The sequence below is a fragment of the Camelus dromedarius genome, chromosome 3 (genome assembly GCF_036321535.1).
Source record: "Camelus dromedarius isolate mCamDro1 chromosome 3, mCamDro1.pat, whole genome shotgun sequence".
In the NCBI taxonomy this organism is placed as follows: domain Eukaryota; kingdom Metazoa; phylum Chordata; class Mammalia; order Artiodactyla; family Camelidae; genus Camelus; species Camelus dromedarius.
The window spans coordinates 29,843,087-29,858,735 of NC_087438.1; the positions used below are offsets into that span (position 1 = coordinate 29,843,087).

Here is a 15,649-nt window from a genome sequence, read left to right on the forward strand (position 1 = left end):
CAACATACATCCTGCTGTTGTTTTAAGTCATCTGAGTAAATGATGCTTTCTGTAGAGTGGGATGGAGGTGAACAACAATATGGTGGAATTTAAACATGGAGATGTGGCTTTTCTGATTACTTCAGTGTTCTCCATGTGTCCACCTATCCTCCATGATTTGTTTGTTCTTATGTGATCCAAGATAGAGGAAAAGATGGACTTCTTTTCTTTTGGAAAAGAAACCAAAAAAGGAACTGATAGGCAAACACATTGATTCAATTCCTTCCATTTTTGTTTTCCTTCTTTTTTTTCTTTTTTTGACATAATTAAATGTCCATTCCTATTTACAAAATAGGAAAGAAAAATGCTTCCTCAGCTTGAATTTTTTTTAATTGCTAGGTTCATGCCCTTTGTCTCTTTCATGAGTGGAGTGGGAAAGGTGAGGAGTCCCACATTTTGTAAAGGTAACCTGGATGTCCAGCATATTTGAAATGTTCTCCTGGCTCTTCATGTGCTTAAGGAAAACCTCAGAAATGTGGCAGGGAGTTCAAGGCATCAAGAAAACTCCCCTAAACGTCAGACAGCTCTGGGGAGAGGGACACAGGGTGCAATAGTTCAGAGTAGGGTGGTAGCTAATTTTCCATTTCAGGTCTCTCCGAATCTCAGCATCACTCAGCCTGGAGAACACCCTCGGTGTGCCTCCTCAGTTTCTCCCACCATGAGTTGGGGAAATGCCCAGGTTTAAAGACTCAACTCTTCTCTAGGAATCTCTATAATTTGGGAGTTGACTTTCTGCACTGTTTTAATAAAGAAAACATTTTTAAACCTCCCTAAGCCTTAGAACCCTCATCCGTAGAATGGGGATGATTAAGTACCTACCAATAAATCACTTAAATTAGGGGCTGGCCCATTATATGCAGTCAATGAAGAGATGCTTTTACTATAGGCAGACATACCAAATAGCCTCCTATTGGTCTGCAGACACTGGTCTTCAGTCCATAGAGGTGGTATTTCTTGGCAATGGTGCCACTAAAATACTTGCTCATTAAATATATGTGTCTCAATTTATTGAATCTGACTGTCAGGCACCTTGCTTTGACTTCAGCTATGGCATGATTTGGGGAACAATTCATCCTTTTTTAACCCTCCATTTCAGGAGCACTCAAGAATGGACTCAAGAATGGAAAGAATGCCCTGATTATGTCTCTGCTGGAGAAAACAGCTGTTACTTTAATTCGTCTTACACCTCCATTTGGATACCCTACTGCATCAAGCTAACAAGCAATGGTGGTACTGTGGATCAGAAGTGTTTCTCTGTTGAGGAAATAGGTAAATCACAGGTTTGTGTTTTATTTGACATGGCTTTAGATTAACTAAGTGGGGACGGCTGCAGAGTCCAAGTGTAGTGCATGCAAGGAGGAAGACTTGTCATTGTGCTCTGTAGGTGGATGGAGGTCTGCTATATGGCGTATGAGATCAGCTGTGGAACAAGAGGGAAGGGACAGGGGGAACTTCAGTTGGCTCTAACATAAAATAATCTTGCAGTAAATGTTGTAAGAAAAGAATAGAAGCCTCATGGCATCTTTTTCTTGAGATTGTATTCTTGTGTCCGCTACAAGGGACAGACTCAATGCACTCTTAAGTTTCCTTCCTTCCTTCCTGATTATTTGTTATGATTATTATAGTCAGATCAACTGAAATACACTGACCCCAATGTCTGTCATTGCTATAATAAGTGCCTAGATTTTCTTTACCACAAAGCATAAATAATAATTCTGGAATTTTACATGGACAAAATAGCCAAAATCGGTTTAAACGCATGTTTATAAGATCTCAAGACAAACATTCGAGATAATCAGCTCAATGAACTAAGTGAAAGATCCAAGCAGTTTATCCCTTGCCCATTATGAGGACACAGGGGAAATGAAACAAAACAAACAATGATAATTGGAATATTCATGTTTATACTATAACAGTATAAACAACAAAATAGAAAGAATCAAAGAAGGAATTTGAGTAGCTGACTTTGATGCCTCAAATCTATCCACAAAGCTCATGTGTTGTTTATAGGAATTCCTTGGAGCATCTCTGCAATGTGTTGTTCTTGTATGTGGTTTCCCGGGCATCAGCAGGCTGGAAGAGACTGAGGGAGTGTGGGTAGAAGCTGCAAACAGACACGAGTACATCTGAAAGCCTGACTGTGAGGGAGGAGACTGAGAAAACTGTAAAAGCAGAAAAGAGAACCTACCATAAGCTGGGCATTGTGCTGGGTGGACTGGCTACAGAATGAATGAGATTTGGCTTTCTTCTGGAGTGGCATTGGAAGCCTTTGGAGGGCTTTAAATGACGAGTGATATGACCTAAGTTAAGTGTGAAGATAACTACCATGTTGACAGTTTTGAGGATTGTATTGAGAAGAGACTGAAGAGGGCACAAGGACCACAGGAAGAGACTTGTTAGGAGGCTAACACAGAAAAAAAAATTATAATGGCTAAGACCAGGTTATAGTGGGACAGGTGATGAGAAGTGGTTGGATTCTGGGAATATCTTGAAAGTACAGTATAGCTGACAGAATGTGGAGTTGCAAAAAACAAAGTCAAGAAAGAGTTCATGGTTTTTGTCTTGAGCAACAGGAATGGAGGAGAAATTGAGAAACTGAGGACTGAGGAGGAGCAGAGTCACCATTAACAGAGACAGGGAAGGTGAATGAGGAATAAGTTTCAGGCAGAAGACGAGGGGCTTGTTTCAAAAGCATTCAGTTTCAGGTGGTTTTTAGGCATCTCAGAGTTTCTCACATCTCAAAGTGTCGATTAAGGCACGTGGAAATAAGCACAGAAGTAAGGGAGAGGTGATTATTATGCCCTTAATGGTGGTACTGAGCCTTCTCAGAAAGGACCTTGTTCCATATTCTCTATTTAAAGTAGACAGGGAGTTTTGTTTTGTTTTGTTTGTTTGTTTGTTTCCTGTTGTTTTGCTTGTTTTGTTTGTTTTATGAGGGGGAGGTAATCAGGTTTATTCATTTATTTATGTTTGGAGGGGGTACTGGGGATTGAACCCAGAACCTTGTGCATGCTAAGCATGTGCTCTACCACTTGAGCTATACCCTGCCCCCAAGGGAGTTTTTTAAGATGTAACATGAGTAATAAGTTTGAGAAAATTTTCCATTAAAAACATTTTTATGGCTCAGGCACATAAAGGGTTAACCGTTGGCTTTTAGAATTCATCAATCCCAGACAAATCAAGGAAAATGAGATTTAACTGTCATGTGGCATACGTAGCTTAGCTACTTTGCAGATCCTTCCAATTTAATTTCCCAAATGGGGTTGTGATTAGTCAAATTTGGACTTTATTTTTTTAAAAGTAGTGTCCACTGCATAGTGGTCAATAGCATGCAGTTAAGTAAAAGGCAGAAAACACTGAATCATTACCATTTGAGAGAGCAGTGTAGTGCCTTCTTTCATAATCTGAAGAAATGATCATGTGATTAGGAAGACAAGCTCAGGAGTATTTACTGAGTGTTCTGAAGGACTGTACTTGTAGCAGTACAGAAATGGAAAAGATAAGAAATAAAAAAGGGAAATGGAAAAGACTTTGCCCCAGGTCATATACAGCTTGGAAAAAAATTGATTTCGCCACCGCTGGTTCCAAAACAGCTACATGCTTAAATACCATAGGTCCTTCTGACTCTCTGTTCCTTTGGTTTCAAGTTAAAATGAATTCCTTTGCCAAAAATCCCAAAGTATTAATCCTCTCAGAGCCAAAAGAAATGTAAAACATGGCAGATCTTCAAGAACAGTTATAGATCAGATTTTAAACTCAAAAAGGAATTTTTTTAATCAAGGCTTTTTTTTAAGTTAAACACTGATCATCCTTAAGTTAAAAAAATGACACTCTCCCATAAAGTGAGAGTATCATCATAGGAATATTGAAAGAATTAAGAATTTGAATAGTAAAAATGTGTAAAGCAATTTTGTCTCTCCAGAAGAAACCACTCCGTCAGTATCAAGCTGTGTCTGTGTACTAATTCTCTGCTGAAATGCACAGTGCAACCAGATCCGCCCATTGGCCTCAACTGGACTTTACTGAACATCAGTTTAACGGGGATTCATGCAGACATCCAAGTGAGATGGGAACCACCACCGAATGCAGATGTTCAGAAGGGATGGATAGTCCTGGAGTATGAACTGCAGTACAAAGAAGTAAATGAGACCCAATGGAAAATGGTAAGATATCATTACACCCTTTGACTTTTCTTTTTATTTCAACAACCCCCTCTCATTTATAATTCGACTCTCTTTTGACCTAATATGTCATTCCCATGCTATCTGCTTTCTAATTTCTTATCTGGGGAAAATGGATGTCATCAGTAAAATATTGTCTTGGGATTCTTTTGAGACAGCAGGTGCTTACATGGAGCTTTATACAGAAACCTATGGGAGGAAAGGAAAACTATGTCCCCAGTCATCACTGGTGTCCGGTTTGACTTCAGAACAATAGTGTATACTCTGGCCACTCAGCTGTCTTTGAGGATGTGGCTAAACATGCAGAGAGTTATGATCAAAGTCAACAGTGAACTATGGCTAAAGATTGTCCCATAATTTTAGTTGCTACTATTCACAAGACCTCATTAAAGTAAGTTCTTGAGTGACTCCAGGAGGGAAACAGAGGGGGAATTTAGCCTCTAGAGGTTTCAGAAGGGTGTTTTCTTACCTACCTCAGGGGAGAATCAAGCTAAGAAGTTTTATGTAGGCAAGTAGCATGGGACTGGTTGATCTCTGAACTCCCCACTTCCTCGCCAAGTGAATGGGAACTGGGCACTTAAATTCCACATGGCACACAACAGGGAAAAAAAAAAAAACAGGATTATCAGGCTGCTCCCAATGTAACTAATTCTAAATCAGTCTAACCACAGCCACGGCCCCGGCCAAGCCAAGTGGTTTCTGGCCCGTCACCAGGTCGTGCCCAGCAGCCTGGTGTGGCCTCACTCCCAAAATTTTGGGACACCAAGCCCTGTCCATTCAGTGAACTGCTGAAAAAGAAGCCAGTTTTGTCATTAGAGGAAAGTTAAGTTCACGGCAACTTTAAACAGTTAAATATTGGGCTTTGAGGTTCTGTTTTCAGAATCATTTAATTTAGGTATCTGTTCCGTAACTTGGTGCAGAAAAGCCTGGCCGGACGCTGGGTCAAACAAGGCTTGTAAATTCAAGCTGCAGTCAAACATTTATTTAGCAACCAAGTACTGAAATAACTACTGTGCACAAGGCACCATGCTGGGCACCCCAGGGCAGCTGTTCCCAAAGTGTAAACCTGGGACATTTTCAGGGAATCTACAAGGTTAAACGTTTTCATAATAATACTAGAACGTTCTTTCCTTTTTTCACTGTGTTGAGATCTGCACAGATGATACGAAAGCAATGGTGGGAAACTTGCAGCTGCCTTAGCACAAATCAAGGTGATAATTCCAAACTGTACCAATAGTATCACTGTATTCTCCGCCGTGCAGTCCCAGTAAAGAAGAGGGGAGCAGGGCAGGGGGAGGCAGCTTCACGGAAGAATGTCCTTGATGAAGCTGCGCATGTTATTAAGTTTATTAAATCATGACTTCTGGGTTTGTGGCTTTTTAATATTCTGTGCGGGAAGCACACATAAAGCACTTCTGCTGCATCCTGAGGTACACATGGTCGTCTTGAGAAAAAGCACTTCGATGGCTGAGTCACCAGCTGACCTCACTGCGTCTTGCATAGAACACCATTTTTACTTGGAAAGAACAACTGATAAACTGATAGATGGTTATTCATATTTCAGTTGGCAAATATTTGGCAAACATTTCTAGAAAAAAAATGAAGTGAGCTTATCACTTCAAGAAAAACAATTGACAGTCTTTGCCAGTGGGAAAAAATTGGCGCTTTCAAGGTCATTTAACCTTGAGAATTTTGGAAAACTTGCTGTGTGCAGCTGTGAGCTTGGTAGCTTTCCCAGTCTTTGAAGACTTTCCTGATGAGATCAATGGTGATATTAGCAAAAGTGACTTTTTTTTAATATTGTATAATGAAAAAAGTGTGAACATTTAGGAAATCTGCACAAATCAGTGAACAGTATTTTCCAAATGACGGATACATGATGTAACCAAAACCATGCATGAAGAAATTATCCATCCAAAGTACTAGATGGAATGGTGGATTTTAATATAACAAAGTGTAAAAGATTCATTGATACGGTTTCAGATTCCACATTGCAACTAACCTTTAAGAAAACACCACTTGTTGAATTTTATTGTAGTGTTAAAAAAGAATATATACAATTATCTAAAAGGGCTATTAAAATATCTCCTCCTTTTCCTCACTATGTATCTGTGAGACCAAGTTATATTCATGCACTTCAACCAAAGCTCCACATCCTAACAGATTTAATTCAGAAGCAGGTGTAAAAATACAGCCATCTTCTATTAAGCCAGACGTTAAAGAGATTTGCAAAAATGTAAAACTGTCATTTTTCTCACTATAATTTTATTGTTTTGGAAAGTATAATTTTTATAAAAATCTGTTAACATAAAATCCACCTATTCTTAAATTAGTATTTTTTAATTCTCAGTTTCAGTGTCTAGTATGGCAACTGGTGATAGGTACAACCCAAATAAAACCCAAATCTATAGGATTTTCTCAGTCATTTTTAAGGGTATAGAGGAGCCCTGAAACAAAAAAGCTCAACAACCTAGGAAAAGCAAAGATGTAAATCAGAACATTAGCACACAGATTTAGTGATGATAGCTTCAACACTGAAAAAGTCCATGTTGTGTAGTTACGTTCCAGCCGAGGCACCGAAGCACACCCTAAGCCACGTGCATGGGACATGGGACTCAGCCAGTGATTCAGGGCTGCATCCCAATGTGCCTTTGTTGCACTTTTCACTGCACACCTGCTAAATCTCATTAGAGAGTCCAGATGGGTCAGTTAACTGTACTTACCTTTTATGAATGAAGTTACAAATTCATGATATTTATAACTCTGGTAATTTGCAAGCATCTCAGAGTTATCATGAAGCTTAAGCATATAAAGAAGAGACGTTTATAAGTTAAAGGGGAAAAGGCTGATGTTTGTTGCTTATATCTGGAATTCACGTTACCATTCGACAATATTGAATTTGGTATTACTATGCCTATTTTATATTTATTGGACACACTTTGGATATAAAAGTTCTTCTAATGACCATGTAGTTGCTTGTAACTATTTACCAGCTAAACCAAGTTAAGAACTTTTTTTTTTTTTATTTTAAAGACATGGGTAGCACAGAATTATCCACAATGTATGGGCCATCTCTTGAGCAGCCCCTATATACCTGTTTTTGTGCTGGGCTTTGGAAATATATAGAAAATGAAGGTATTGTTTGCCCTCAGGGAATTTGCAGTATAATGTATACATTTGCATAATGAATTAAAAGAAGATACAAATGTGTATTACCTGACAAGATGGAGTAGGGAAAACTGCCAGAAAAGATTTCTTAGGAGATCAGCAATACCTGCCCTGAGGATTAGCCAACAATAGGCGTTCTCTCATAGACAGGTGGCAGGGGTCAGGGCGGGTATTAGGGGATGTGAGCCAGTGTGAGTTTGGTACAGCTGCCGTGGAGGGTTGAGGGAAGATGGAGAGGGGGACATAGGTGAAATCACTGAGGGCCCCTTTTTTGGTTTTATCATCAGTGAACTCTGTAAAGAAATACTATTGGGTGACAGTCACAGAGAAATTAAGGCTTCAAGAATGGAAACATAGGCTTTTTAAAATGTTTTAAGAAAAATAATAAAAAGTCTGATATATTCAGAAATATTCTAAGTATATAAATATTCCATAGATTAAGAAGCTTCTATAAAAGATTGAACTAATCATCCTGTGTACATATGGGGAAAAAAGAGGTACTTTGTGAGTAGAAATTAACTGAAGTGAAAGGAAAATGTTTTAGAAACTCCAGGCCCAGCTTCTGACGTAATAAAACAAATTATGAGCATCTTATTTATGTGAAAAACCCATGCTGTTGAAAAAGAGAGTGTTCCTAGTTTTCTATAAGCAGGAACCAGATAATTCTACCCAAAAACATACTGGATACCTGCTTTGAATATTTGACTTGGAGGAAAACAAAATCATTAGTTGGGTTTACCTCTTTGATAGCAACATGTGTTAAAAGTCTAATAGCCTCACCTGCCCTTCCCTGGGAAGGTAAAGGGGAATATCCTGGCCTTCGGGATTGTGGGACCTGATATTTGTTACCAAAGGCCTCCAGTGACTTTTCACAGATTTTGAATAGCAAACCATTTTGAGGTGGCTTTAAGCCTTATAGAACAAGCTGATAGAATTGTTTGCAAGTTTAATTAAGACAACTATGATTTTTTTCTAGGACACTTTCCAATTCTGTGATCTTATGAATGACTACCCAGACTTTCCAAAGAACAGATGTAGGTATAGACATAGGAAATATGTTTGTTTTTCTGTTCTGGTGTCTTTATATAAAAATGTAATACCCCAAAGAGTAGGCAATGTATCTGTAATCTTCCTTGTAGTTCTGCCATTCTCTGTAATAATTCGGTGATTCTTTGATCTTAGTAGAGTATCTGACAGCTTATGCAAAGGTATAGCTGCATTTCTTTAAACAAGTCTATCACATCTTTGGGTTTCTGCCAAAATCTGAGGACTACTATCCGTTTAACAAAATGACTCTTTCTAGAGTTATTTGCCTTGATCTTTCTCTAGCAACTTCCACCAGTGCCTTTTTTTTATTGAAGTGTAGTTGATTTACAGTGTTAGCTTCACGTGTAGAACAAAGTGATTCAGTTATACATATATACTTTTTTCAGATTCTTTTCCATTATGTTACAAGAAGTTGAATATAGTTCCCTGTGCTATACAGTAGGTCCTTGTTGTTTATCTGTTTTATATATAGTAATGTGTGTCTGTGAATCCCCAAACCCTAATTTATCCCTCCCCACCCCTTCCCCTTTGGTAACCATATTTGTTTTCTATGTCCGTGTCTCCACCAGTGCATTTTAAAACAGTGCCTACTTTACAGAAATTCACTTGGAATACAAATGGAGAAACACCTTATAGAGCTTACTGCATTGAGTTGTTGACCCTCTAACCAGTGAGTTTTATATTTTATCTTCAAAGATGGACCCTGTATTGTCAACATCAGTCCCAGTGTACTCGTTGAGACTGGACAAAGAGTATGAAGTGCGTGTGAGATCCAGACAACGAAACTCTGAAAAATATGGTGAATTCAGTGACGTGCTCTATGTAACACTTCCTCAAATGAGCCCATTTGCGTGTGAAGAAGGTAAACCTGAGATTAAAATAGCAGCCAACATGGTTTTTGTCAATATACAGTGATAACGTTCACTACATTGTTAGGGAGTTGTCCAGATCGATACCTTGGCATCAATTGTCAGGATGAGAGATACTGAGCTCACTGTAACAGGTGTCAGCCATTACAAAAGAGGAAGGAGGATTTCGTTTTTGAATTATTCAATTTAGGAGAAGTCGTGAGGTAGGTACAAGTTAAAGAGGGAAAGACACACTAAGATATTAATGGGCAGGTGGCTACCTCCAGATAACAGAATTTCAGGAGATTCTTTTCTTTATATGTTTCTATATTTCTGATATTTTCTCTGAGTTTGATATGCATTTATAAGTAGAAAAAAATTATTCAAATGCATAGTAAAGAAATTCTGTATCTGGATGGATGGATAGCTATGTGGTATCTAAGAAAAAGCCTAATATTGAGGCAGCATGTGTAGTCAATGGCAGGTGCTTATTGGTTTTAGAAAGTTTAGGTGTGGCTTTAGCTGGAGGAAGGTTTAATAAGCAGTGTGATAGTTATGCTTAAGAGTGACATGGAATATTTGAAGATCCTGCATAAGAGAAATCCAAAGATAATTAAAGTTTAAAAAGAGACCTATGAATTCAGAATAAAAGAATTTAAAATTTTGGATACAGAAATAAAGGCTGCTTAATAATGAATAGTAAGCATATTAAGTATCCTCTATAACTCATCTCCATTAGAAACAGACTCAGAGGCCATATGAGGGGCTAAGCTTTGCTAATGAGTTAAATTTATATTCCTGCACTCACGGTGCAGGTAAGATCTGTGATACTATATAACAGGAAAATGTCTATAACACCAGTTTTTTCCCTAAGCTTTACTCAACAGGCTTGTTGTTTCAAACAGCATCTGATATAGTGAAATTCTGGTTTAAAAGTACACTTGTCACATGCCCTTTAAGATTATTTGGACAGCATTTAATTCACTTGATTTTTTAATGACTTTTCCTTCTGCATTAAGAAAAACTCTTATCTTCCTGAGTATGTCATTGATATAAGATGCAATATAGTATCCTTTCCCACTAATTCTTTATAATATGCATAATATCTCCCTTGAGTTTAATGAGAATAAGAAAAAGAATATTACAACATAAAAGACTGCTTTAAATAAAGCAACATTTAGAGTCCACCTTAAAATCAGTCAACCTCTGCCACTGTGGTGCTTGTTCTTAAGAAATGAAATAGTTTTACAGATTCCCACAAATCTGCCAGCAATTATACTAAAATCTGAAGATGAGAGTCCTAGTACCGATCTTCTTCTGTCAAAGGCTATTTCTTAAAACTGAAAAATACACCCTGCATGTCTAAAAAGTTTCAGTAATAATTCAAAAATAAAACTCTGCCCCCACCTTTGATAGATCCTCAGTCTGGGAGATTAAAAAAAAAACCACCACACCTGAAAAAAAAAAAAAAACCAAGTGGACATTATGATTATGTAGACAAAGTTGTTTGTTTATTAACGAGCATCACTTTCTGCTAGAACAGAAGCCTTTAACGGCACACACTGAACACACAAGATCATAAAGCAGTTTTTATCAAGCGAAATCACTGAAGAATTACTTGAAGAATACAAATTAGGAAATATTTTTATGTGACAAAGGAGAGTGAAATGTAGACATCAGCTATTCACAGTTCTGTGAGTGAGATATTGTTGTTGTGTTTTCCAGATTTCCGGTTTCCATGGTTCTTAATTATTATCTTTGGAATATTTGGGCTAACGATGATACTATTTTTATTCATATTTTCTAAACAGCAAAGGTAGGTGTCAGTCTACTTTCCTATGTTTTTGCCAGTTGTTTAGCAAACATACATGTTTCCATTTGTTGTTTGATGTTTTCCTTTGCAAATCATGAGTGAAATTTTTTTATTAACCCAGTAAAACATTATCTCCAGTCATACATTTACCATTTTGTGTTCATCATGGAGACATCATAGGTCTCAGTTCTATCTGGGAAGTTGGATAGGACATTAGAGGCTGAGGCTCCTGACTACACACCCTCAAAGTTTTGAACAAATTGGCCTATTCATTCCAGGACCATAAGGTTGCACTGAGGTTTTGGCTGAGTTTGACACAGTCCTAATGTAAGAGCAAATTTAAGTGGCAAACTAAAGCTACCTAGATAATTCAGCCTAGTAAAACCCTTTTAGATTTCATATAATGGCAATTTTAAATAAATTTGGGTTTTATTTAAGTTTCTTGGATACTTGATTTGGTACTTTACCTGCTTTTGTAAACACAGCTAAAATTCTACATTTGAAGAGATTCCATTCTGCATTCTGCTGCAGTCAAAAGACAAGTTCCAGTTATTATTCTGCCACTGCTGTTTGATCTTGTTTGAGTCTGTCTCTCTAGGCCTCCGTGTTCGGATTACATGACCGTTAAATTTCCCTTAAGCCACGAGAGCTAATTATTCTTACTGAAAGAAACTCAGTACAAACTTTGGGAACTTTTAATACAAAATATAGGAAAAAATACTGGTACCAAGTGCCAGTTTTCTTACATTTAAAGCATTCTCTAAGTCCCATGAGTTAATCTTTCTCCTTCTCCTAGAATTAGGGTAGCTAATACTCTGCCTGGGACTTCCCTGGTTTTAGCAGGGAAAGCCCTGTGTCCAGGCAAATCAAGACAGCTGGTCATCCTACCTAGAACTAAAGACAAGTTCTCCAGCTGAAGCTAAGAGGCAGCTACAAATCAAAATAGAATCTACATGAATATATTGTAGAAGCTTTTTCGTTTGTATTTTGAAGCTGTATAGAATTTGTAAACATCAAAATAGAATTTCAATAGAGAGAATTCTCAGAATGCTAGCGTTTTAGAGTGCCCAGCATGCTAAAAGTCTCCAAGTGAATGCAGAAAGGGTTATTTTTAGTAGAGTTTCATCTCCAAATTTATAATGTAAACTCAGAAAAACAATATTCACTCTGCAGAATTTCATTTTCTATCTAACTTTCTAGCAACATTACTATCTTAGCAAAACAACTATTCTAAAGCAGGACAAGAGTTTTCAATTTGGGCAGGGGGTGGAATTAGTAAATAAGGAAATAATTTAAGTAATGCCAACAAAGAAGCCAAATTCTGTTGATTAATTTGAATTCATGTTCTGTACAGTTAGTTGATGGGCTAATTTATGTGTACCTGCAGTAGGGTGTATATAAAGTAACTTACTCTTAACATTAGTTATCAATTTCGAGTCATTGTGAAGGCCAGCAGATTTATGTTGCTTAATTACATTAGTTAACAATATTTGGAAGAAAAAATAATCCTCTGAATAGAATTTCAAAGAAAATATATTAACCTTTGTCTGAAAGACTATTTTCTATGAAGTTCTTAACTATGAAGCTTCATCAAAACCGCCCAACTGTTAAAAAAAAAAAAAAGGAAATCTTTTTGTACTGCCAAATTTCCTGTTCTAAATTAAGTTCTTTGTAGAAAAGAATTCATTTTTTTTCATTTGCCCATAAAAACCCTTATCATTGTCTAAATTTCCATGTTCTAATGAAAGTAGGAAATGGTAGAAAATAGTTGTTAAAACTTTGTTCTTGCCACACCTGTTAACAATTAAAATGACACTCAAAGAACGAGGTGCAAGAGCTTCTGGGCTGATGAGGCCATTAAGATTCGGGAGGAGGGTATGGAACCTCCTCCTCCCTTCACCCCACCTTGCCCTGTGCGTCTCTTATCTGGCTGTTCCTGAGTTAAATCCTTTTGCAATAAACTAGTAACCCACTAAGTTAAAAAATGAGGTGCTGTGTCCATTTACCCCAAACCTGAGAACTGGAAAGGACTTCAGGTGCTCCACGTCTTCACGTGAGGTGTTACTAGTCCACAGACCGAGGCGCTGCTCCCTTTCTTAATTCAGATAATTAAGAGTCAACTCTAACAAAATTTATAGTGTAATTTGGATTCGAATAAAACAAAGTTTCATGCCAGTTTAACTCTACACCTTATTGTTCCTGCCATGAGACCCACCCCAGCCTTCGAGCTGTGGCTAATCAGGAACGAAAGAACTGAATCAGCATAAAACAGAGGTGGCAACCTGAACGCCCATTTCAGCCTGCACATTCATATTTTGACTTTGGAGTAAAGGTTTTGCTACAAAGTATTTATAAAATGGGGGATTTTCACACAGAAATCCAGATTGCCACATTATCTTTAAAAACTGAGCGATGTGAAACTAGGTTGATATTCCTGCATGACAACATGCACCAAAGCAGAGGACCAACTGTCCCATTTACAAAGGGCATACGTTCCCTGTCACCATTCCCATCCCTGACTTTGCACCAGGCCAGCTATATTCAGTAGCATGACCCGCTTGGGCTGCAGGGTCAGCCACCCTGGTATAGAGTCAGCCATCACTCCTAGAAGGCCAACTACCAACATGTGCCTAAATGCACTGTCCTCTACACAAAGGAGAGGCACCCACCAAAGTCAAGCATTAGACATTGGGAACTCTTGGCTTCCTGTAATTAGGGTTATGTTGCATTTTGGTATGTTTTCGAACATTTGAACTATTCAGAGATGCAGAACCGAGTTAACAGAGCAACATGACAGACAGCAGAGAACCTGGGTTTTGGAATCAGCTGTGCCAAGTATTAGGGAGTGATCTGAACATGCTGCTTAAATCTCTAAATCTTTCCACAATAATATCTGCCTCCTTGGTGGTTGTAGGATGACATGAAATGTTTTAGTGCAGGAGTGGACAGACTTGTTTTAAAAATGACCAAACAGTGAAGTTTTAGGCTTTCTGGACTATGCAGTCTCTGCTCAACTCTGCCATTTTCTATGGCATAAAAGCAGCCATAGAAAATTTGCAAAATGAACATGACTATGTTCCAATAAAAGCTTATTTACAAAAACAGAGGGCAGACCAGATTTGGCCCACAGGCCACAATTTGCCAACCCATAGTTCAGTGCAAAATACATCCCAGTGTCTGGTTTATCAGAGGCATTCAAAAATGGTAGCAGTTATTAATCCTTTGTATATTTTTTCTATATCTTCTATTCATCAGTAATGATTTTACACCTGTCCCACTGAGTAGACCTGATGGAGTCTACTTAAACACAACTTATAAAATGGAATTTGGCTGATTCCTGGGGGTAGGTAAAAAGGTGGTGGAAATGTTCAGAGGATGTCCCCTGAGAATTTCATCTGATATCCAAACATCAGGATGGCATGGATAAGCTCCGAGCTTTATTCCAGAGCCCCATTGTTGATTCTAAAATGTAAACTCTAGTTATACTATTAATGAAATAAACAAAATTAATTTGTTCAGGAAATGTCTGAGCACCTTCTAAGTGCTGGGGATGCAATCAGGCAGGATAGACATTGAAATGAATTATGGTCAAAAAATCATTTAACTATTTGGAACAGAAAATGTAAGTGCATCACCGAATTGTGTATATAAATCCATAATGACTGGTGCTATTTCAGTTGAGACAGACTAAATTTGAACTAAACCATGCATGAACCCTGGCTCATGAGATTGTCTTAGATAATTTTATAATGCATGTGAGCTGTGTGGTATGGACTTACCTAAGCACACCTCTTTTTGAGGATCAAATAAAGTTGGCTCCATGTTGGCTTTTCTCCTTCCCTCCTCTTCTTCCACACATTACGGATGAAATGTATATGAAAATTACCTCTCTTATAACTGACATGGCAATTGGCTTCATTTAGGTTTAAACATCTTACTCCCAAATACTAAGACTGGCTGTCAATAAAAGATTTGAAAAAAAAAGTTAAGGAAAAAAAAACTTATAGGAAAACCACGTTTTACTTAAATTGACTTCAGATAAGGACTTTGTTGTTGTTTTTTTTGTTCTTTTCTTGTATAGTTTTGCCTGGTCATTTACTGCTTAAGGCTCCTCTTTCTCATATTACACTTACTTATTCCAAATATTCTGGTACTTTATGTAATAGTACTGCCAAAATTTTAGTTCTATCCTTTGAAATAAGACAATGTGTAACTTATGTCAAAACAAAATTTTGTTTTCAAGGATTAAGATGCTGATTCTGCCCCCAGTACCAGTTCCAAAGATTAAAGGAATTGATCCAGATCTCCTCAAGGTAATTAATTATCTAAGTTATAGATAACACTAATTAAATGATACCTGAAGAACGGTGTCTTATTTTGAGAGCTTTTGAAAGCTATATGTATCACATTCTATTTTCTGTATTCCTTCTGGGAAAAAAAATTTTAAATATCACATCTCAAAATTATGAGAATGTCTTATGTATTTAAAAGTTCTTCACTAATGTATTTTGTTATTATATGGTTTTGTCACTGTTGTTCAGATTGTAACCATA

At 37.5% G+C, this 15,649-nt stretch overlaps 1 protein-coding gene and 1 long non-coding RNA gene across 5 annotated transcripts in view; one reads left to right on the forward strand and one right to left on the reverse strand.

Moving 5' to 3' along the window:
* Positions 1 to 15,649, forward strand: part of GHR (growth hormone receptor) — a 238,355-nt gene that overhangs the window by 219,643 nt on the left and 3,063 nt on the right. For all 3 annotated transcript variants that reach the window (XM_011000802.3, XM_031444530.2, XM_064480357.1), the window contains exons 5-9: positions 1,136 to 1,308; positions 4,024 to 4,202; positions 9,132 to 9,297; positions 11,009 to 11,099; positions 15,340 to 15,409. In XM_011000802.3, coding sequence (XP_010999104.3) covers positions 1,136 to 1,308; positions 4,024 to 4,202; positions 9,132 to 9,297; positions 11,009 to 11,099; positions 15,340 to 15,409 — 679 coding nt within the window. The remainder of the gene's footprint in view (positions 1 to 1,135; positions 1,309 to 4,023; positions 4,203 to 9,131; positions 9,298 to 11,008; positions 11,100 to 15,339; positions 15,410 to 15,649) is intronic.
* The window catches only part of LOC105107019 (uncharacterized), a 75,590-nt gene continuing 65,128 nt past the window's right edge, over positions 5,188 to 15,649 (reverse strand). The window contains exons 8-10 of one of the 2 annotated variants that reach the window (XR_010378186.1): positions 14,876 to 15,053; positions 12,638 to 12,700; positions 5,188 to 10,737 (exon numbers count right to left, since the gene is read on the reverse strand). This is a non-coding gene — a long non-coding RNA (uncharacterized LOC105107019). The remainder of the gene's footprint in view (positions 10,738 to 12,637; positions 12,701 to 14,875; positions 15,054 to 15,649) is intronic. The other variant, XR_838814.3, reaches the window with a different exon arrangement.